We start from the raw sequence: 22,969 nt of genomic DNA, 5'->3' as shown, positions 1-22,969 counted from the left end.
GCCTGCACCCTGAGCTAATGAATAGCCTGGCCTGAGTTCCTCTTCTTCACATCTGTAAAACACCTCACGGGGCAGAAATCCTGTCATTTTGCCTCTTTCCTATTGAGAGGCCGCAGCTTCCAAATGTGCACTATTAAAACAAGGAGGCAGTGAACCTCTGTAAATTTACATCTTGCTCTTGCACCAGCGTTTCTGTCAGCTAAATCCACAGAAGCTGGATTGCTGGCTAAGCATCTGTGCACTTTATATTTTGATGAGTCCTCCCAAAAATCCCTCCAGAAAGACTGTAGCAATTTCAATCCCCACCACTAGTGCATGAAGGAAATGTTTCGCATGACAGAGAAACCACTGAGTGCACGCAGGGGCCCCTACAAAGGCTGATGTTCCTCTCGCCTCCACCTAGATACCATGCACACTTGGAGCCCTACATACGAAGATGCTTCCTCACCTGGGACAGCAGCAGCCAGAGGAGGGTCTAGTGCTCAAACCATCACACGCAGCTGCCCACCCAGCCACACCCACTCTTGGCCTAACATTTAGAGGTGGGCTGAGAGGGTGGATGCATCTGGACTTCAGGCTTGGTCTTCCATCTTGGAGTCTTCTGCTTTGGCCTGCATAACCTACATTTCTGGCTTAGCCATTTTTACCTGCCCAGATTCAAACACTAATACCTCTATCCAATATCACTACAAATTCCCCACCTTTCTCCATGTTGTCTGGTGGCAAGTATTTATTGAGAAAATACAGCGGACCTTTGACTTACAAACAATTCGTCCACAAGAGCTGGTTATAACTCCAGTGGGCTGTAAGTCAAGATTATTTTCCCCAAAAGAAATAATGGAAATAGCCATAATGATGTGTTCCAAACCTCCCAAAGCACCACTTAATAAAAGGGTTGTATAATGTGCTTAATCTTCAAGAAACACCAGTAATTTTTCTAGTGTATTCACTAAAAAGATATAAAATGCACCTACTGTACCAGAAACAATTCACACTGTGCTCACCATTAAGTTGACATCTTTGGTTTGCAGGAAGGGAGGATGAAAAGGAGGCCGTTTGTTTGGAAGGAGCGTCCCTTTCATAGGCACATCAGGAACCTGGCTCTCTGGCGTCCTTTCTCTCCTTGGGAGAGTCTGTAGCCCACTAGGACCTGCTTCTGGCTCACCAGGTCTCCAGCTTTTCAGAACTAAAAACCGGTCTAAGGTTGTCTGTTTCTGTCCTCCTTTAACACTGTTCTGTAGTAGGACTTGGCATTCTCATTAAGCAAGTGAATGCAGCGATTGGGCTTTTCTCTGTCTGGGTGGGTCTTCTCTACATATGTTTGTAGCTCTGTCCGTTTTTTATTTCAGAACTTTGCCGCAATGACTGTTGACACTCCCTCCTCTTCAGAAAGCTCCTCCGCTGCCATTCTCTGTTGCTCAGCCAGAAGCTGCTAAAGTTCCCCTGCAGACAGTTCCTCAACACCACCACTTTCTACCTGTGAATATATGGACGCTGCTACAGTGACAGTGTCATCCCCCACAGGGTCAGCTGAAGGCTCGGGCTTCTTCCTCTATGCAGCGTTCAGTCTCTCTCCAGTATAACTTTAGGCCACACTTTCTTCCAGGGAGATCTCAGGGGCTTTAGAGATAGTGGCCCAGGACTTCTCAATTAACATCACAAAGGAAAGGATGTTGTGATGTTCCTTCCAGAACTCTTTAAGGGTTAAATCTATCTGAGACCATGTGGGAGCACTTCAGGAATAGCTCCTTGGTGTGTTGCTTCTTAAAGTTAGCTGTAACCTACTGGTCCATAGGCTGCAGTAGAGGAGCTGTAATAGGTGGGAGGAACTTGACTGAGAACTGTGGGAATTCCTCAGCCAATTCTTCCAAATCTTGTGGGTGAGCAGGAGCATTGTCCACAATGAGGAAAGCCTTGGATGGTAAACCTTTGTCCTCTAGGTATTTCTTAATAGTAGGACAGAAGAAAGTCTCTCTGATTCACTCAAGAAAAAGCACTCTTGATACTCAGGATTTTGCATTATATCTCCACATGACCTATTCCTTAAGACTACATTTTCTAAGCATTCTAGGGGTCTCAGTGATAAATCAAGAGAGGTTTTATCACTCTCACTGGCACACAGCAATAAGGTTAGCCATCCTTCACAGGCATGTTGCCTGGCATTTTCTTTTCTTCCTGGGCAATGTAACATTCCCCTGGGCATTTTCTTCCAGAAAAGGCCAGTTTCATCACAGTTGAAAACTTGATGAGCTCAAAAGCCATTTCTCTGTGTCATCATTTCAAAGTGCTGTGTGTAATTTTCAGCAGCCCTTTTATCAGCACTGGCTCCTTCACCATGCCTTGTTACACTATGAACCCCAGTTCTCACTTTAAAATTATGAAACCACCCCTTTCTGGCACGAAATGTTTCACCATTATCACTCGTTAATGGATTAAACTTTTCACAAATTATAGACTCAAGTTATAACCTGCCAGCTGCATCTTATTTATCCATGCTAATAATAGCCTTCCTACCTCATCTAACACTGTTGATTGTGATTTAAGAATTTGAGTAACATCTTTAGCAACACTAGCTTCCTTATACAAATCTTTTCGAAGACTGTCAAGATGGTGAATTTCAACATGCTGTACATTATTAGTGAGATCAGTCACACAAATGCAACTCTCATATTTCTCCATAATGTCCTTATTCTTTTTTATTGTGACTGTTTTATCTTCTCTTCTCCCTTAGCTTCTTTTCTAGCTCTTTGGGGGCCATTTTGATAGCAGTAATTGTAGCAATTTTATAAAGCACCTACCAAATTCACATCCACAAACACATGCATCTGGGCTCAGATTGTCACTTACGTATACCTCCATGCTTTTCTGGCATCACGGGTCTTTTTTTATAACTTCTCAAGGGGCTGGCAGGTGGTATCTCAAGACAATTGTCATAAAATTAAAATTCTAGTCATAACTCAAGTTGTTTATATATGAGGCTGGTCATAACTTGAGGCCCCACTGTATTTGTCTACTAAGGCATTTCAAAAGGTTAACTGAAAACACGAATCTAGAGAACTCTGACTTTGAAATGTATAAGCCAAAGAACAAATTTAGGGATGTGTTTAAGTAACTGGCTTACTTATAAAAAAGTTACTCTTTTTCAAGGATAGGCTCTCCCTAAGTTATGTTGGAAACACTATTTTCTTAAACACTTTTTCAATACTGAGTTCAACTACCAAAAAATAATGCTTCTAAATGCCTTTTGAGATCAGTCTTTTTGTGCCAGTGAAAAGGCATATGAAATCTGAGAATCAAACACTCAGACCCAGCAGCTAACTGCAATCAAAGGAACAGCCAGACTTTTAACCCGAAATGTAGCAAGGTCCAAAAAGTAGCGAACAGAGAAGCAAATGTTATATGCCTAAAGGGCGAGGGGTCAGTCAGATCCGTGAGTTCTGCCCTCCTACACAAGGACTGCTTCATCTTAGGGTCTCTACAGAGTGACTTTAGAAGCACGGACCTACCTGCTGCAGAACTTGAGCCACAGGAGCAGCTCTGCAGCTAAAGGTGAGTCTCCGAGGGAGCTGCTATGGAGCTCTTTCTCCCCTGCCCTCATTTCCTCTCTGTTTTCTAATTTGTATTGCCGCTATATTTGCCTTTATTAATTGCTTTCATCCTATGTTTATTTCTATTTCTTTTTGTTCCAAAAAATTGTTGAACAGTCTCAAGAAAATTTCCCAAACTGTTCCTGAGTTTTCCCTAACTCACATTTCCAGGTGTGGGATAATCTCAAGACAAACGCACTGGGTGGCTGGTAAGATCACCGTAAGAGTAAGATAAACTATGCAAGGGCCCCTTATAAACAGCAAGGAAAAGAAGGCTTCCATTGCCTTACAAATCAGTATGCAAGACAGGTTATGCCTGAACCCAATATGCATATTATTGTGTGATGTCTCCTTAATTTATGGGCACCAAAGTTTAGAAACAAAAAACTGAAAGTGTCTAAAAAGTGTAGTATCTGAAATATTTAAAAAAAAAACAAAGAAAAGAGAAGAAATTTTTTGAGAAGTTTCACACTGAAACCAGTTATATTTCTAACAATGATTCTACCAAACTAAGATTCTTCATTGAAAAGACTGTTTATGTCTTCAACATAAAATGAGATACATTCATCTTTTTTGACTTTGAAATTTGTCTTTTCTTTTTAAAATGTACTTCCACACAGACTAGAATCTTTCAAGAAAAAGGAGGAAAAGCAACAGAAATTTTCCAAAAATGCACATTAGAAACAGAAGACAGTGGGACTAACAGATCACTCACGTGCTGGCCATTTCAGAGGTGTTTGATCCAGGCTACCAATTTGATAAGAATGACTTGATTTCTCCACACTTAATAAATGAAGCAACAGATCTCAAGAAGGGTGCCTTAGTCAAGACAGAAGGCAGGTCACGTTAAATGAACCAGGATTCGTGCCCTTTCTCTAATATCAATGGCCATATCACACTGATGGCGAACCTTTTAGAGAATGAGTGCCAAACTCATCTATTGCAGAGTGCCAACACGGCAGTTAGCCCTGAACACCCAATGCTCAGGTGCAGGGCGACTTGTCACGTGCTGACAGAGAGGCCTGTGTGCCTGCTGCAGCATGTGTGCCACAGGTTTGCTGCCATATCCTGTCTACACCATGGTACTTAAGGAAGAGTTGCTCTTCTCCCAGATTGGCAGAGCTGGGCCTGCCTGAAGTGTTTATTATGTAAGTAAGGGAAAGAAAGAATGGGACATAGAAAGGCAGACAGGAAAAAGGAGGGCCCTTTAGCTAGAAAATTTGGGAACGGACTCCATCACACCAGTGATATGATCCATACTATTACATTTCCGCAGAATATTTTGTAGCCTGCAATCCAAAGAACGTATATTCTGCACAATTTGATTTGGTTTTAGCCTTTACTCTGACTTGGAACCTTTTTATAGATTTCACAGGAGGGGGCAGTTTGAGCTAAGACGTCACTTAGAATTCAAGTAAGTGCCACCTTCATTTTATAGGTAAGAGAATGGAGGCCCACTGGGAGAAGACAGTCAGAAAACCTGCAAGTCACAACTGCACCTTTGTTTTGGAGTCTTCTAAACTGATGCAGACATAATTTCCTCAGTTGGGCCTGCTTCCAATTCTGTAGTCTATTTATGAAAGCACACCACCATACTACTTAGCTTTGGGCGTGACAATGCCAAACCCACATATTCTTTTTTCTTTACACAACAAAGACAGGTAACAGCTAAATCATTAAAATGATTAAACTTTCGTTCAATTTAGTAAGTGTTAATTTATCACCCTAGTGCTGGGAACAAGTACAGTTCCAAAATCTAGAGGGAGAGATATATTTTCAGAGAATTCCCGGGCTATGAGTCATTAGATGTGTTAGTTCCAGCAGGCAGGAGTGTGGTCTGGAGGGAGAATTACCACGAAAATGGCCCCAACACTTTTTTTATTTTAAAAATTTTAATCTTCTCAAGATTGCACAAAAGGGGTATCAATAAACAGGGTTTAAGGCAGTTTATAGACATAACTATGGTAAAAACACAAATTAGAAAAGGGGCGAGGAAAGGAAAGGGAGGGAGAATGAGACCAACACAAACAAGCTTTCTCTGGATACCCCAGCTTTGCTTTGCAGTTACAAATTTGGTTCCCAAAAGCTGCCTCAATGCTTAACTGGGTCCACAAGTGCTGACCTCTCCAGCAGGGCGTGGCACGAGGGAGAGGATGCACGAGTTCTGAATAGAAGCTGCTCGTTCTTCAACAAGAGTAACCATGCACCCTCAGCAGTCGGCCCACAGGCTCGTCCTGACACCACTTAGCGCAGAGGCCACCAGCCCAGTCTCCCCAAGTATCCTCAGCACAGCGGGGTAACAAATGGCTCACAAAGAAGACAGGCTGGATGTTTTACTACCCTCTGGAAATTTAATAAACATGATGACGATAATATTAAGCTGCTACTTTAAAAACAAATGAACAGAAGTGTAAGGAAAGGCATTATCCATTACACCTAAAAGGTTATAGTGACTGCTCTGCCACTTACACAGGCGAAAACAGCGGCAGGACTTAAACTTGAGTCCTGCAAATCCAAAGGTGCTGAATTTAAGAAATAATGTACTTCTCTTCTGCTTTGGACACTCCTCACCCTTTTGCAAGGGATGGCTGAGAAACAGAGCTGATGGCAGCTGCAGCTGCTGGAGGGATAACCTCACTGAAGGAAGCCCTACCTACAGCCAAAAAACAAAACACTGTCTGAAGCATTATAAATACCCCTAAAATTAATCCTAGCTATCTTGAAAGTCCCGAAAGGAAAACCATGCTCAAGAAAGCACCTTACCTTTTCTGATTCATAAGGAGCTCCCTGTGAAGATCCTGGTGGTTCCGGGACGTCTTGACAGGGTTGACCAGTTTCTGGGGCCGAATCAGCTCAGGGTTGTCGTCATCTGTGTAGTCTGGCTCAGCCATGATGTGTCTTGGTAAGTGGAATGAGTCCTTGAGGCCACTGTCCTCACGCAGGCTAGCTGAGGTAGAGAAAGGATAGGCTCATAATGCTAAGGCCCCAACAGGTGCAGAGGCCCTCACTGCCATGCTCGTCCCACACCCTAAGACATGCTGTCCTCCAGGTCTGCTTCCAGGATGTCACTGAGGAATTTCCCCTGATGTTTAAAAAGTAACTGGGGAGCCCGGGGAGAGGAAGAGGTTGCTCTCTTCTGTGCTGTCTGTACTAGAGTGGATTTCTCAGACTGGACTCAGTCACTACTACTCACACCGTGAGTTCTGGTCACAAAAGACACTTCTGCCACCAAGTCTCAAGGGCAAGCCCTCACCTCAGTGAGCACATGGGCACCAGACCCAGGGCCTTCCTGCCTCCTCAGCCTCAGCAAATAAATCGGCCCTGAGAGCACACAAGCCCAGAGCTTGCAGGGAGGGCACCCTCCAGCCTGCGAAGCTCCTGTCCTGTCTCCCTCCACCTTCCCTTACTTGACCACCTTGTGGGCTCAGGCTGCCTCCAGAGCTTGCAGGGAGGGCACCCTCCAGCCTGCGAAGCTCCTGTCCTGTCTCCCTCCACCTTCTTCCCTTACTTGACCACCTTGTGGGCTCAGGCTGCTCAGATCCCCTCTGCCCATCCTCAGATCGCCCCTTCTCAGACAGGCCTGACCTCCAACTGAAAACCAGCTGGAAACCACAATCTGGCAGCACCTCCCCAGTTAGGCGCACTGTGGCTTCTCCTGATTTGTGACTACTTATGCAGAGTGCCAGCTCCTGGGGGCAGGGTGACCTCTGCTTTCCTGCTGCTCTCTTCCCAGGCCAAGAAGGGAGGGAGGCAAGAGAGAGGGAGAGAGGAGGAATGGAGGGAGACCTTGCAGCAAGAGCCTTCTGGGGAGGAGGAGGGCATTGTGGCGCACAGCAGAAGGTGCAGCTTGCTGAACAGCCACCTAACCACCAGGCCTGCCTGGGTCCCTCCCATCAGTCTGGAGTTATCCATTCTGTGACTTCAGCGTGTCCTCTCAGAAAGGGGCATCTGTCCTTCTTCCCGAGACTCTGCGCCTGTGAATACGAGGCCCCATCGTGAGAAACGAAAAGCCCCAGTGGGGCCAAGCAGAGAACAGGACTGGCTGAGGGGCCAACTGCAGACAGGGGTTCGCACCCATCTCATCACCAAGGACTCGTCTTGTGGTGCCAACTCCAGCCCTGTTTCTCTGCTTGCCAAACAAACCTGGCAAACACTGTGTGATAATTCACATGGCCCTTAATGCTTCCCTTACTGCTATGGTGACTTCTATTTCTGAAGGAAAAGCAGACACAGACCTGGCTTCAGCAGAGGAAGTGAGTGATGCTGGACCTCCCCTAAAGTTCTGACAAGCTCTCCCTAGCCTCACACCCGGGTGCAGGAGTAACCAGAGAACAAAGAAAGCGCCGGGGACAGAGCCACATCAGAACAGCTCGACCCCCCAGCAGCACTGCGGCAGCACCTGCCATCACTATCTGCACCCGACAGGCTGTGCTCTGTACAATGTCTGCTCAGGTGCGGCAGACCTAAGGGGTGTCCTCGGGCCCTTCAGGGGTGGGGAACCCCAAACTCTGCTCTCAGTTTAGGTGATCAGAAACTGCACAGAGTTACAGCCAAGTGCAGTCACCCAGCACCTCAGATACAGTGCATGCAGGTACAGAAGCACATGTAATCCTGCGAATAAAGCAACGAGAATCGTCACAACAAAACTGGTACATGACATTTAAATCACGTACCCTGGGCAGAGGTAAGGGGAAAAAATGAGAATCGAGACATGTCATGTAGAGGTACAAGATCCCACCAATTAATGTAACTGTACTGTATCCCTAAAATGTACCAATAAACTCAATTAAAGCTGAAAAAAAATAATAAATCACGTACCCCACTTACACTGCCAGAGGCGTAAAGCTGAACTAAACCATCTGCCCACCACATACCATTTTTACAGCAACATCTTTTGAAAATTAATGTGAAAATAAAGAGATTAAAAGGTGAAAGAAGTCAACTAAGAACTGTTGCATCATTTGTTTAAATACTTGAAACATCACTGCACATCTCAGGCTCAAAGTTACCAAATGATAAGGATAATGACAAACCTCTCCAAACCCTCCTTGGGGACTATCCGCACTGTTCCCTTAAGGAGAACGCTGCAGCCGTATCCCAGAGGAGAATGCCAAGCCGTGGTGAATCGGTGACCCTGCTCCATGGCCTGTTGGGGAGTCAGGATTGTCTAGAGCCCAGCGCAGTTTCATTCTAGTTAATCAGTAGACAAAGGAGGCTCCACGCTTCCATAAAAGGAGGTTTTTCTTGGCCTAAACCAATAGCTCCAAGATGACAATTCAACAGTAGAGTGCCTCCAAAGGTCAGTGTCCAATGGAGCAAATTTGAATAGGCAAGGAGTGGTCACTGCAGCACTTCAGTCAGCAAAACCTTATAACAGGACAGACTAGTACGTTCCTGACTTCTCTACAGACTCAGCTTCTTGGAAGTCTCTTCCCCAGGACTGTGGGTTAAGATGGCCTGTGTCCATCTCCTGCTAGGAAGACAGAGACATTGAAGCAGGGAGGGTTCTGCTAGAAATGTGGGAGCAAACACTTTCCTTGTTCTTTTTGCTGGCTTGTTCTTCAAAACAGGGACTGGGGAGGGGCCTGGAAGCCCACTATGCAGATCTCAGGGCTGCCTGGGGACTCGGCAGTGGGATCCTAGCAACTGCTGAAGCAGCAGAGCAGAGTGCACTGGAGTCTGGGCAAAGGGGGCTTGGGAACAAGGGAGGGAACCAGCTGGAACAGCTCTCTGTGTGCTCATAGCAGTGTGGTACAGGTCTGGGGTCTGGGTTCTTCTCTGCGACTTTGCACCTTGAAACTGTGACAGCACACCACAACAACCATCTCTATGACCCTGTTCAATTCTCTTCCCTCTGCCAACCATCACACCTATGCCCACCCAGGGGACGGCACAACTCTAAGGGGACCCTCCCACTCAGCGGAAGTAACCAGCCGTGCTCCTGCCTTCCTCCAGCAGTGTACACGTGCTAGCACCACCCTTGAAGCAGGGCAGTCCTCTGCCTTTTAAAATGAACTGACTGAAATGTATGTATGTGTAAGTACTCTGTACAATCCATGGAAAATACAGGCCTACTCAATAAAGAGAAACTATTCTTGGCTAAACTATATTTCGAACGCTACTCCTTACCTTATGTAGAGGCCTGAGTAACCTTGTATACAAAACTATTTCTCTAGGCCTTGGTTTCTTCCAAACACAGTTCAACTGAATGACCCACTGAACTTCTCACCAGTACCACCATTCATGCTATAAACAAGAACCTTCTTGAGCCAGATGGGTTGGCACACCTATAATCCCAGCATGCTGGGAGGTTGAGGCAGGAGGACTGCAACTTAGTAATTTAGGACTGGGCAATTTAGTAACTTAGTGACACCATCTCAAAATGAAAGGGGGGGCTGGGGATGTGGCTCAGTGCAAAGGCCCTGGGTTCAACCCCCAGTACTGGGGAGAAAAGAAAGCTTTTGGAAAGTATAAAATGGTTTATCACACTATCAAAGTGCAACACAGAGCTCTAATGGCTGTTTAGAGTGTAGGAGCACAGCAAGAAAACAGACAGGCTCTTTTATGTTGTGCCTTGGTGCAAGAACTTCCTGAAAGATTTTAAGCAGTTGAACAGTAACAGAGAATTATACTAACAGCCTGCCTGAAAACACCATCTGAAAATTCTGCATTTAATTTCTGTTCTGCACACTGTTCCTAATCAATAAATGGAAGCCATTATTAAACTAATCCAAAGGATAAGGAAATCCCATCATATTTTGAGTCTGTGCTTCTACCTCCTTCAAAGGCTTGTTCTGGGTGCAGCTCTATGAGTAACCCAGGCGTTTGTTTTGGTTGCTTTCCAGAAGTAAATAACCATTCTGACTGAACATTTTCACAACTGGACTAATAAAACAAATATTCACAGCAGCTGAGTTTCCACATGTATTTTTGCCAGAATATATGCACACTTCTACATCAAGCACAAAATTGAATACCTAACCTTTTGAGACTGAAAAATCAGATTTTAGAGATTATGCTAATTTTCAAGTTTACCTAAATATTAAAAATCAAATCATACCTATAAGTACTAATACTTGAATACTTTCAAAAATAGTCATTCATTACCTGGTGTACTAAAGTTTACAGGTGTACTATAAGCAATAAATGCTAAAGAATTAAACTTCTGAACTACTGCAACAACTCATGGAAAGTTCAAAGTATTCCAAGGCATTCTTTCAGGGAATCTATTTTTCAGACTGTCTCAAAGAGATCCTGGCAGCCTCTGTCCTTGAGAAACAAAATAGCTTAAGATCACAGGCTGGCAAACCCCAGCCTTGGCCAGCCTGAAAGGAGGCAAGCTCTTCTTGGATCCAAAGTAGTTTCTTTTAGCACCCTGAGTTCCCAGATAGGCAAGCTAATTATTTAAGACAAGATTTTCTCCCAAATGACACTGGCTTCACCTGACAAATTCCTATCTTCCTGGCCTTGAGGCAAATGTAAAAATGAAGTCTTGGATCATGAGACAGTGACATCATGTGGCAACCAAAAGCAATTGAAAAATGCCTTGGGAGCCTCTGTGACCACAAAGCTCATATGCCAACACTTAGAAAAAACATCATGGCAGAGTGTGCTACATAAGGGCAGAAATGTCATCTTTTTATACTTTGCCAAGTCTCCCAGCTGCACAGAAGTGACCCTAACGATTCCAAGCTGTCCATTTAAAACAATAATCTCTTAATAAATTGGATCCCAACGTGCTATTATACAATCCCATTTTCTTGGGAAAATATCAAACTCATTTTCTCATGTTTCCTCACCTCTCACAAATGTATTTTTACATAAGGCAAATATTCCACATGTAGAAAATGGAAAGGAGGAAGGAAAGACCAAGACAAGAAACATCCAAAAGTCAAGGTGAGCTGCTCCAGGTAAGGTGGCAACAGCCAGCAGGTGGCAATGGTGCCACAAAGACCTGGAATCCAGGGTGGGAGTGCCAAGTCCCACATCACAAGGATGGCCTGGAGAGCAGCAACTCCCCCGCTGGCCCTCAGCACTATTAGGAAAGTACACACCCAAAGCATCTGCCATAGAGAAACAGGACGAAAGGGATTCACTGTGGAGTCACTGGGTGTCGTCCCAGATGGTGAACATCACTCCTCCCACCACTCTACTGTCCTGCACCCTAGGGTGGGCATCACTCTTTCCACACGAGGCGATCAGTTTCCAAAGCAGCAGCTGCAGATCAGACTGACCATGACTTCACTCAAGCTTCCTCACTTACTGCAAGTGTGATCTTGGGCAAGGGTCCATCAGTTAAAAAGCACAAACATTCACAGGTCACTATAAAGGATAAATGAGAAATGCACACAAAATGTATTTCCTAGAACATAACAAACCTTAAACACATCCCACCAGTTAGCGGTGTTGTCCCTGGTAATGAGTAACAATAAATCAGTTAATTAATAATACTGGTACAGCTGCCCCAGGTTTCACAGTTATTAAAGGGTGAGACCAGGATTTGAACTTGAATCTGGCTGACTCCAGGGGGAAGTCCTTAAACATTCTATGCTTCCAGACTGAGATAACAGATAAGAATTTTTTTTTTTTTTTTTGTACCAGGGCTCAAACTCAGGACCTTGAGCTTGTGAAGCAGGCGGTGGCACCACTGAGGCAAATCCCCAGCTCTGGGTTTGACTTTTAACAGGTTGATTTTCTGACTCTCAAAAAAAGATTTTAAGAGCTTTCCAACATTACAGTGTTATAATCCTAAACTAAAAACATCTTGTGAAGATGATGTGAAAGTAGGGACAGGGAGCAAGAAAGACATCTGCTTTAAAATGTAAAATGTTCATAGCAGTGCTGTTCATAATAGCCAAAAACTGGAAGCAATCCAAATGCCCATGAACAACAGGATGGAAAAATAAATCATGGTGCACTGATACAATGGAATACTACACAGCAATGAGAATGAATGGGTGAAAACTACAAGCAACAACATGGCTGAATCTCACAAATACAATACTCAACTAAAGAAGCCAGACCCCAAAGAGCTCAGACTAGAGAATTCCATGCACAGAATCATGAAAGCAGGCAAAATCACTTTGGGGTTAGATGTCAAGATCAGCTTATCTTGGGAGCAAGTAGTGAGGAGAAGGCACAAATGGAGGCTCCCAGGGCATGGTGCTGTTTCCTGTATCAGTTCTGGTTATACCAGTGTGTTCACTCTGAAAATTCACTAGTGGTAACCTTCTTGGTGCATTCTCTTCTCAGTAGGCAAGTTACACCTCAACAAATGTAATTCATATTAAGGGCCAAGGATGTAGTAGCTCAGCGGTAGAGTGCTAGCCTAGTATGCATGAGGGCTAAGGGTCAATCCCCAACACTGCAAAAAAAAAAAGTCCAATTCACAATGATATTGCTGATTGCTATCTGAATTGGTTTTTAAAAAATCAGTTCTATTAAACAGCTGGTAATATCACCATCTAAAATCACTGTCTGCTGCTGTATTATTACAATTTTGTTATACCATCCATCTGAAACTGTTCAGCCTATGAGAGGTAACATGCTGTAATGGAAGAGAACACCAAGATGGGGGACCAGTCATTGTGGATTAGAATTTTGCCTCGGTCACTTACCAGTTATATGATTTTGATTTGAGTCTTGATTTCCTCAGGTAAGATCTGAGCTAACATTCCCTCCACTGCACAGCTGTTCTACACACTGAAATGACTTAAAGAAAACACAGTATATCACACCATACACAGTACCTGCTCACGTGGCAGATGCTCAACAAAGAAGCAGTTAAACAGTCCCAAGAAATTAAGTCATTAATCTAACTCTCCATACCTAGTATGCTAACAAAATGAATGGCCTTATACAAATCTACTAGATTAGACACACATACAAGTTTAATGGATGGACCTAATGTGGCCTCTATTCATTTTTCTAATCTGGACATTGAGGGAGGACAGAGGGGGACAGAGAGGGAGAAAGGGAAGGGGAGAAAAGAAAATCTCTGCTAGGCAGTCACAGCACAGAGTACAGCATGCAGCCAGAGCCTGCAAGGCCTGGGAAATCCTGCAGTCTCCCCTCTCCGTGCTTTAATCTACTTATCTGTGACACTTAATGGCTGTTTCTCTTCGTTTTCTCAGCAATCTATTGTGAGTAGGCATATCTATCCAGGCATAGATATCTATATAAATGAGGGAATCTATGAAAATATAACATCTTTTAACTCCTTAAACCGCAAGTAAACCTGATTAATGTTTACAAGTTACTTAACCTCCCACATCCCTTGTAGACTCTAAACTAACCACCCATCAACAGTGGTGAGAGCTCCACCCTAACCCTAAAAATAGAAAAAAGAGGAGAGCTCTTTATAGGCATACTTTACCAAACATTCAGCGGACTAAGACAGATAATGAAAACGTCATAAAGTGCACTGGAATAGTTTACCATTGCATATGTTCATGCTGCTGATATCAGACAGGAGATTTACCATGCTGCATGATTAAGATCAAGTTTCTATACTATTAATGCATTTATAATCACATCTACTAAAGACTGTTCACACATATGCAACAGGTCTTCAGGAAGGAGAACGACAGAAGCAAAAACTCAAGAGAGCACTGCATCAAACTTGGGCAATGAAGACCCTCCAGCAGCCTGCTCAGAAGAAAATGATGCGGAGCTAAAAATTTGCAGCAGCTTTCCATGAAAACTACCTCATTATTCCTGCAATCAAGTTCCTTCTAGCTCCCAAAATCCAACATTTTACTGAAATGTCATTCCTTAAATGATCCAATTATATCATAAAGCCAAGTGAAGATTAAAATAAGAAAGCAGTTACTAAATAATCCAGTTTCACAAGATGGATATTCAAACTTACAAAGAAAAGCTTGAAGACAAAATGTAAGGAGACAACCAAAAGAAAAACATTCAAAAAAATATGAGAAAATGTAAAAATGGAATTAAAGTGTTTGAAGGTGGGGAGGGGAGGGGGGGGGAAGGGAGGGTGGGGACAAGGGGAAAAAATGAGAACCAAGACCTAGCGTGTAAAGGTACAAGATCCCAGTAATGAATGTAACTGTACTGTCTACCTAGAATGTACCAATAAACTCAATTTAAATTAAAAAAGAAAAAGAAAAACATTCTAGGGTGTGAGAGAAAGACGTCTCTAAGTAAAATAAAACTAACACAAAGTACACAAGTTCATGAAGGATCTGGGTCAGGATAGGAAATGCAAAGGGTTCGAGAAGCGAATAAAATACTTCAGAAGCCCTTGGCCAACTGTAACACCCCTGTCAGGAGGCTGATCCTTGCAGACTGCTTCCTCAGTCATGATGTACTAGCTCTGGCCCTGCTCTCCCTCTGCCCCAGGGCAGATTTAGAATGTACTGTGGACAGCAATGTGACCCTCATCCTGTGAGGGGGACCGCCGGAGGCAGGTATCTTCTCATCTTCCAATAGCAGCAGCACATCCACACAAGCATCAAGAAGGTGACAGATAACTGGCCCAAGGCAGTCATGGTGACACACAGGACGCAGAAGAGCGTGGGAAGACCCTCACAGTCCTGCAGGTTCTGGCCTGCTTGGTCCCACAGCTGAAGCACAGAAGCAGAGAGTGGTCTATCAACCATAGGACTGCATCAGAGCTTACTCAGGAAAAGGGCTGGTCCTGGAGGCTAATTCAGAGAAACGTCACCAGAGAAAGGCCTTGGCAAGCATCCTCCTGACCCGCTGCTCTCTGGAAGGGCTGGTCATGCCCTCTGTGTTGTTCTTTCAGATGAAAGGTCCCATGACCATGAGGCAGCAGAGAGAAAGCCACTACTGCATCACTAGCAGATAATAAACACCATCCTTCAAACACTCACCACCTGCTAAATGGGTTGTATCCCCAGAACCACCAACTGCCAGGGGGTTTCCTCAGACTCTGCGGGCTCCAGCTTCTTCACGGGTGACACTCTCCTCAGCTTTGTCCTGGAATCTGAAACCGGTACCCATCGCTTTCCGGGTGTGAGAGCCACCTCCTAAGGATCTTCCCCCAGCTTTCTCCCCAGGCTTCCTCTTCCCTCCTGGACCAACAGTTGTCTGGGGAGAGGTCTGTAGCCCTGCACCTCCCTAGGGCTGGCTGCTGGGAGTGCTGCACACTCCTATCTGTTCCACTCCATGAGCTATCCCATCCCACTTTGCCAAGCTCTGGGTCTAGGATTTCAACCGCTCCCCTGGAGAGTTTGCCTCAGAGTCAGCTTGGCCTCACTCACCATTTACTGAGACCCATGCCAGTCACTGCCCAGGTTCTGCACAGGACCCCAACAGGACAGCCCAGCCCCTGCCCCACTGAGACACTGACACTGCAGTGGCAGTCATCCAAGGCTGAAGCTACTGTTTGTCAAAAGCAACAAAGATGACACTACATACACCCACTTTCCACAATGAGAAATAACCTGTGTTCCCCTACCACCCTGATTTTTCCAAAAGCACCATCACCTAGGCTTCAAAACGAAGTCATCTCTGACATTGTCCCATCTCACAGCATTGGTATGGAACCAACCAGCCAAGCTCTTTCTTACAAGTATATTTGAAACTGCTCTCCTGCCACTGCTAGAATCCTAGGTTCCCACTTTCACCCTCATTCTTGAAACTGTATAATCAAATCCTTACTGGACTCCATTCCTCCCAGTCATTCCTCCTCCTAATTCTGCTGCGCCCTCAGCCAAACCCAGAAGCTACCTAATTTAATCAGATCAAGAGCCAACCACCGCTGATACCTTAAGTGAGAATGTTCAGCTGCTTGGCTCCCCTTTCCACTTTCTCTACAGCTGGATCCTCAACCACCTCCCAAACTTCCATCTCCTGCTCTCCAGCACCAACCTTCTACTCTAGTCAATCAGTGCACATGAACCCCACACTCACCGTTATCTCCCTTTCTTAATTTCTGCCTGCTTGGAATTTGCTCCTCCAGGCCAATGAATATACAAGCACTCTGCAAAGACCTCATGGAACTTGTCTCTCCACAAACCACAGCCTCTCCTCACAACACCGAACCATTCTTCTTAATGACCCTGTGCCCCCATGGGCATAATGCCTAGACTCTCCTTTTCCATGGGGATCCATGCTGTCTCCTACAAGGTCCCAGATGTGAAGCTCTACAGAAGGGAAGGGACCTCTGGTGGGCTCCCATCCTCTCTCCCAGCTCTAGCACAAGGCTTCCTTGTAAGCCACACACATCAGAGCAGCCACATGGTGACAGCAGATGTAGATCTAGCAACAAGTTGGGGCTTCTGATTCTCTGGGTTGTTAGCTGAGTCCCAGGGGCCCTTGCAACACCTCTGGTCTTATTCCCTGTTATGTACTCCCACCCCAAAGGCCGTCTGTCACACTGTGGGCACTTTATAAAATGTACCAATTCTTTGGGCCCACACTGAGGGATCAGCGCATTCAAATGGCGCAACTCCCTCCCTCCATGAGGCCTTTGCCAATTACTCTTTTACGTCTGCAAGATGCTGTTAATACTTCCATCAGGACACTGAAATTCACTTCGATTAAAACCGAATCTGAAATTTTCTTACCCCTCACAGTAAGCCTGCAAGGGGAAGGCCTGACTCTTACTCATTAATTAGTCTCAGAAACACCTGTCACACATTTCTCAACCAAATCTGACCAGTTAGGGGACAGCTCAAGCCCGACAGTGGACCTCAGATTTGCGAAGGGGCTGAGGACAGGGAGTGCAGGTCGACCCACACTCTGAACAAGTCGCCTGCCTCTTCTGATCAGCAGGTGCTCACAACAAGTTGGAGAAAATCCTCCTTACCGAGATCTGTTAAAGGGAAACAAATACTGACTTTTCTAACCCACAGCCTATGCTCCCTCTTGAATAAGGTGGCTCAATAACGTCCTCACTAAAGTCCACAACATTAATTATTACGCATGAGCAATGGGTCTTTGGCCACAAAAGATAACTCAGATTGTTGTCCACTGGGAAACAAATATGAGAACATTGGCGTCATAAATATTGCCAGAAAATAAGTAGTAGTTCATTAATACACAGCACATTAACCGGTACAAATCTCAAAGCGGCTGAAATGCTGCCCAATGAACAGATTTCATTAATGACTGACTACCCTAAATGTACTGGCCTTAAAATGCCATAGGCTGGTAAATTAACACCTATTAAATAACACTGGGTAGATGACTACTCTGAAGCTTAGATTCAAGAGTTTCTCTCCTATGAAAAGCAGCATGATGAAATCTGAAGTTCAAGGACTCCTCGATTCTGTCAGTAAACAGTGTTCTGTGATCTAACAGTGTCACTCCGTGGTAAAAGGTAGTTTATATTCAGAGTGGCTGTTGTTTTTAAAAGAAATCATTGTCATGCTTCTTTAAATAAGAAGACAATTCTTTGAATTGCAACAAGAAAATCAGTGTGTAAATTCTAAAAGCACAGGACTAGCATAGAAGAAGGCCTTTTGTATTGTTGTTTCATGGTACTGGGATCTAACCCAGGGCCTCTGCACTGAGCTTGCCCTGAACTTTTGCGGGGTTTTGTTTTTGTTTTTGTTTTTGTTTTTTAATTCACTAAGTTAATTTACTCTGCGGCCTTAAGGAACCATGCGGGAAGGCATGTGCAGTTCTGAGCTTGGCCTCTCTAGAGAGGCACAGAAGGAGCAGTGCGGGAGGCCTTAAATCAGCCACTGCTCAAGGTTGGGGGACTCCAGCTGCCCAAGCTCTCTGCTCCACTGCATCCTTGCTGTGTCTGTCTGCCCTTCAGGCACCTCCATTCTCAAAAGCTCATCTCTTCCAGAAAAAATAAGAAGTTGCCAACTCTGTTCCAAGGTCAACTAAATGGTCAATTCCAAAAACTTAAAAAACAAACACACAAAACAAAGCACTGTATACAGTGAAACTATATGCCAAATCATTTAATTTCCTTTTCTGTGTGAGACGCATGGGTCTGATGACCCCAAATTCCTCATAAGTTAAAAGCTCGGATAGTAGAGAGAAGCTCAGCTCGCCTGTTCATCTCCACCTCCTGGGTTTATGGCCAGGGCTAGTAATGTACTGGCCACACTGCTAGGGCCAGCCCAACATGCAGAGGGTGCTCCTCTCAGATTCCACACACACCCCATCCTGCACCCCTACTCCTCCCCCATTCCCTGGAAGTCAGGAAGCCTACCTGAGGAGTCTCGGGCAGGGACTCTGGGTCCCCTCCCAATACACCCTCACCCAAGTCCCCTCGAGAGGCCCACCCAGGACATCGCAGTCTCAACTTTACTAGACCAAAACTCAAATCCAGAGGACTCCTAGATATCACACACAGCAGCCCAGTGTTGTAAGTCCAGCCCCTTGAACTCAGCAGCAGCAACGACACATGTACCATATATGACAGGAAAAAATAAGGCAATGTTTAGCAGTCTTTGTATAAAGTGGCCTACATCAGCATGTGTTACAGATTCTTACATGAATCCTGAAAGCTACCCTGAAATCAGTCCCATTACTTCTCCTCCAGTTTTTCTTGACATTTCTTTGCCTTCTCTGTAACTTGAGTACTCCTGTTGCCTATCCCCACCAAAACCCAAAGGTGGGTGAAAAAAGTTCTCATTCCCTTACATTTAGAAAGTGTCTACTCTCACAGACTACTTGTCAGAAGCTTTTGCTATTTCCTTTCTGAGAAATCTGTTGGCAGTGAGTGGCAAAAGGTCTTAACGTGTGCACACCCTTAAACCAGGTGATTCCACTTTCAGGAACACAGCCAAAGAGATCAGAAGAGATGTACACACAAACATACATACAAGGTTATTTATTCCAGCATGATCCATAGCAGTGAAAAACTGGAAACTACCTGAACAGATATGAATGGGATATAATGAGAATAAAAAACACTAGTAAAAATGAAAGGCGAAATACTCATGCTGCATTAAATGGGAGTAACACACTAGGTTCCAAAAACATATGACCTTTGCTTTGTAAAATAAATGCCTATGTGCACAATGTACGTAAAGCACAGCACAGAGATTTTCAAAGCCAGCAGTAAGAGCGGCACTGGAGAATCAGGTAAATGAGAAGGTGCTGAGATAATGAATCAGAATCTCTGGGGAGGTGCCCAGCAGTGAATATTTCCCTTCTGCACCTTATGTGCCACACCACCTTTGAGGGAGGTACTAAATTCGCCCTGCTGTATAGACAGCGAAACTGAGGCCAGGAGAGGTTACAGTGACTTGTCTAAGCTTACTGAACTAAAAAGGCAGCGCCTCGCAGCTCGCTGAGTCCAAGCTCAGAATCACTTGCTGTGCAGCCTGTTTCTTCTCCTCAGAGAGGAGCCCAATGCAAACCAAGCAATGTTTGGTTCCTTCCTAGGGGCGAGCACGTCCATTACAAAGCTACTGGTGGGGCACCATCACTATTGTCAGCATTAATGCACCTCTGAGAACTCTTGGCCGACGTCTCTGAGGGCTATAGAAAGAAGTTTAGAACTAAGTGCACATTAAATACCACCCCACATTAGCAGAAGCAGTAATGTCCATCGGAACCGCCTGCTGAAAACATGTGGTGTTCCTACTGCCTGCTGGAGTGGACAGACCATGGTTTACAAGCTGCTTGGGTCTGTTGTCCTTGAAATCATGCAGCTTCTGATCAATTCCTTTAACTCCTTTGACTTCTGCATTATTTCAAATTTTTCACATAACACAATGCTTAAATATTTATATTATGTTATTTTGCATTCACAGAATTCAAAGTTGCAAAAAGAAAAAAGATTATCACACTGCTTCGAAGCTGCTAATTCCTGAGTAAAGAGGCAGGGTCTGGCGCTTCCACTGTATGTTATTTTCCGAGGAGGAAACACCTCAGTCATTCCTTTCAGGAAACTACAAGGGGGATAACTGGGAAGATGGCTGACTTAGGCCTACTCATTCCTGAGAGGGAGGAAACTACACAGACCAGAAAGAACTTCCTGCTGGGGCAGTTTTCAAAGCTTCCAATATTCCTGTCTTTAAGAGCTAAACAATAATTCCATAAAATTCATGACTGAACACAAATGACCAGTTTCTATGTTCAAAGGAAGAGACTCTATCTTCAAAGAGATTTAGTGAGAAAGACTTTAGAAGCAACAGAGACAGCAAGGTGAAATGACTAAGTTCACAGAGAAGGTAGCAAGGCCTGGACAGGACCATGACCTAACCCTCGTCCATGCTTTACAACACACATGGCCTCTTCATTTCTGACAGCTCTCAAGTTTCCTACCCTGATTGTCTACATTTTCTGTGATTCAGAGTGTTTTTGGCATCATGACTGACACCACCATTATGCTGGATCAATAACTAGATGACATTTTTGAAACTATAAAAGTATACTTAAATTACAAGAATATTTTAATGACAGTATCAGTTTTATCTACTTCTATAGCCTGCCAAATTGTAGCACAGTACAAATTCATTATGATTTGTCTTTTGCTCTTTTCTTTTCTTGAGATATTACCAATGAACTACTACTACTATGATGTTAAAAAAGTGACTATTCGTTTCCAGATACTTCAGAAATCCTCTTCAATCGCTACTTAGCACCCCATCCTTCTCTTGTTGAAATCTACCCTCCTCTAAGCATCAACATTCAGTATAAAACTAAATAATAACTTGTTGAAAAACTGACAATCAGTCCCACCGATAAGTGGAGAAGGAAAGACCAATCTTACTGACAACCAATCCCGATACACCATCATATCCTGAAGAAGGCTCAAAACAACACACAGGCAACCCACATTTCCACACTAAAATGCCTGGACATCCCCTTTTCTCACGAATGTGTGATAGCTAAATGATCACTCTAACCCCACTTTAATTTCCTGCTACCTAGAAAGAAATGTTAAGACCCCCAGAAATGAATAGAGCCCACTTCCTGACTGTATCCAACCCAGACCCTGCCCCATTTCCTTAACCCACCTCCAGGTCACTCAACACAATCACCAGGCCAAGGCCTGTCCAGGACAGTGCCATGGTCCTTCTGGGAGCACTGGCCGGCTGACACACACAACATGGAGCCAACATCTCTGTGACTACAAGTGTGTTCCTGGCATTTTGGGGCTGATGGGATTCAGCACAGTTTGACCTCACTAAATTAGAAGTAACATGGCAGAGTAGGAAGGACCTTAAAAAAATGGCCCAATTTATCATTTCTCAGGGTCTGTTTCCTTACTGGTAAAATAACAGCCAGTAATCCTATCATCTTACAACTTTCCATCTCAAATGTGTGTATTTCAGCCACACTGCAGGTCAAATAGGTCTTTTTCTATGGAAGAATATCTGACTTCCAACCACTCAACTTACTATATCACTTCTGAAATATAATGCAGAGAAGTGGCTGTCCAGAAAACTTCATTTTTAGCTCTTAAAAAGGAAACTTCATGCCAGAAATAATGGCAACATCTGTGTTTTCCTGCATAATTAAAATGTTTCATAATTTAAAGAAAATACACTGACTCTTCTTTGATTTCTGTTTCCACAGTGAGAAATTAGTGTGAAGACTGAGTCCTGTCTCCATTTTAGTCTCCCGGGTATTGTCTGTCTCTAACTAAGCTCTCAAGAGCAGCTATTTACCCAGCCCAGGTAACTTTAATTAAAGCCTGTTTTCCCACTTACCTCTCCTTCAGGCCACCTCATGGGCTTTCTGTGAACAATAACCACTTCATTATGGAGGACACCAAATGCAAGACAGGAAGAGGAGACTATAGCTGTCAGCAAGACCAGGGCCTGCTCACTTACTTCATTCAACATTCACTGTGTCCTCCAAAGCATGGACCATGAGGTAAATGCTGAACATCTAGAGTGAAGCAAAGAAAGTCTCCGACATTCATGACCTCCTAACCAGAGTACAAGGCATGCACATACATAAAACAGTGTGAGCCACACTGTGACATGGACACAGGGTAGGAATTACCTCAGAGCTAAGATCTTACAACACTGAATCGCCTGCCCACTCCAGGAGAAAGAAGGGTCCCTTGTAGGTCACATCAGTGAGGATGCTTTGGGCACCAGCAATGCTGACTATAAAGAGTTGTAGTCACTGGGGTTCCTGTTCAGCTCACCCAAGAATACTGGCATTAGAGGGCTGCTGCAGAGCTTGGTGGTTCTGGGAGAGACTTGGGCTCTCCCCAGTGTCCCACCCTGTGCACACAGCGGGAAGGGAAAGTAAGGACGGCCCCCACTGGCTCTCCCACCTGGAGACAAGGCACTCCCAGAAGCCCCTACGTGACTCTATTTGCTTTATTGGTTAGAACAATGTCATGTGACCATCCCAGCTACAAGGGAAGCTGGGAAGATACAAACCTGGCATGTCAGCAGTGATGAGGGGACAGCAATGGGTACACAATCAATCCTCACTCACCACCTCCCATTACAGAGTGAGTG

At 44.5% G+C, this 22,969-nt stretch overlaps 1 protein-coding gene across 5 annotated transcripts in view; it reads right to left on the bottom strand.

Annotated features, from left to right (window-relative positions):
* Fam107b (family with sequence similarity 107 member B) overlaps positions 1-22,969 on the bottom strand; it is a 69,501-nt gene that overhangs the window by 5,768 nt on the left and 40,764 nt on the right. For 3 of the 5 annotated variants that reach the window (XM_010641978.2, XM_010641976.2, XM_010641972.2), the window contains one exon: positions 6,351-6,534. In XM_010641978.2, the coding sequence (XP_010640280.1) occupies positions 6,351-6,478 (128 nt within the window). In that variant the 5' untranslated portion in view covers positions 6,479-6,534. Of the gene's footprint in view, positions 1-6,350; positions 6,535-8,620; positions 8,953-22,324; positions 22,365-22,969 lie in introns of those variants that run through there. The other 2 variants (XM_010641977.2, XM_010641974.3) reach the window with 2 other exon arrangements.

The sequence above is a fragment of the Fukomys damarensis genome, unplaced genomic scaffold, assembly GCF_012274545.1.
Source record: "Fukomys damarensis isolate Sample0158 unplaced genomic scaffold, DMR_v1.0_HiC HiC_scaffold_19, whole genome shotgun sequence".
NCBI classification, from domain to species: Eukaryota; Metazoa; Chordata; class Mammalia; order Rodentia; family Bathyergidae; genus Fukomys; species Fukomys damarensis.
The sequence above is the reverse complement of the archived record's forward strand: the minus strand, read 5'-3'. Positions and strand labels throughout refer to the sequence as shown.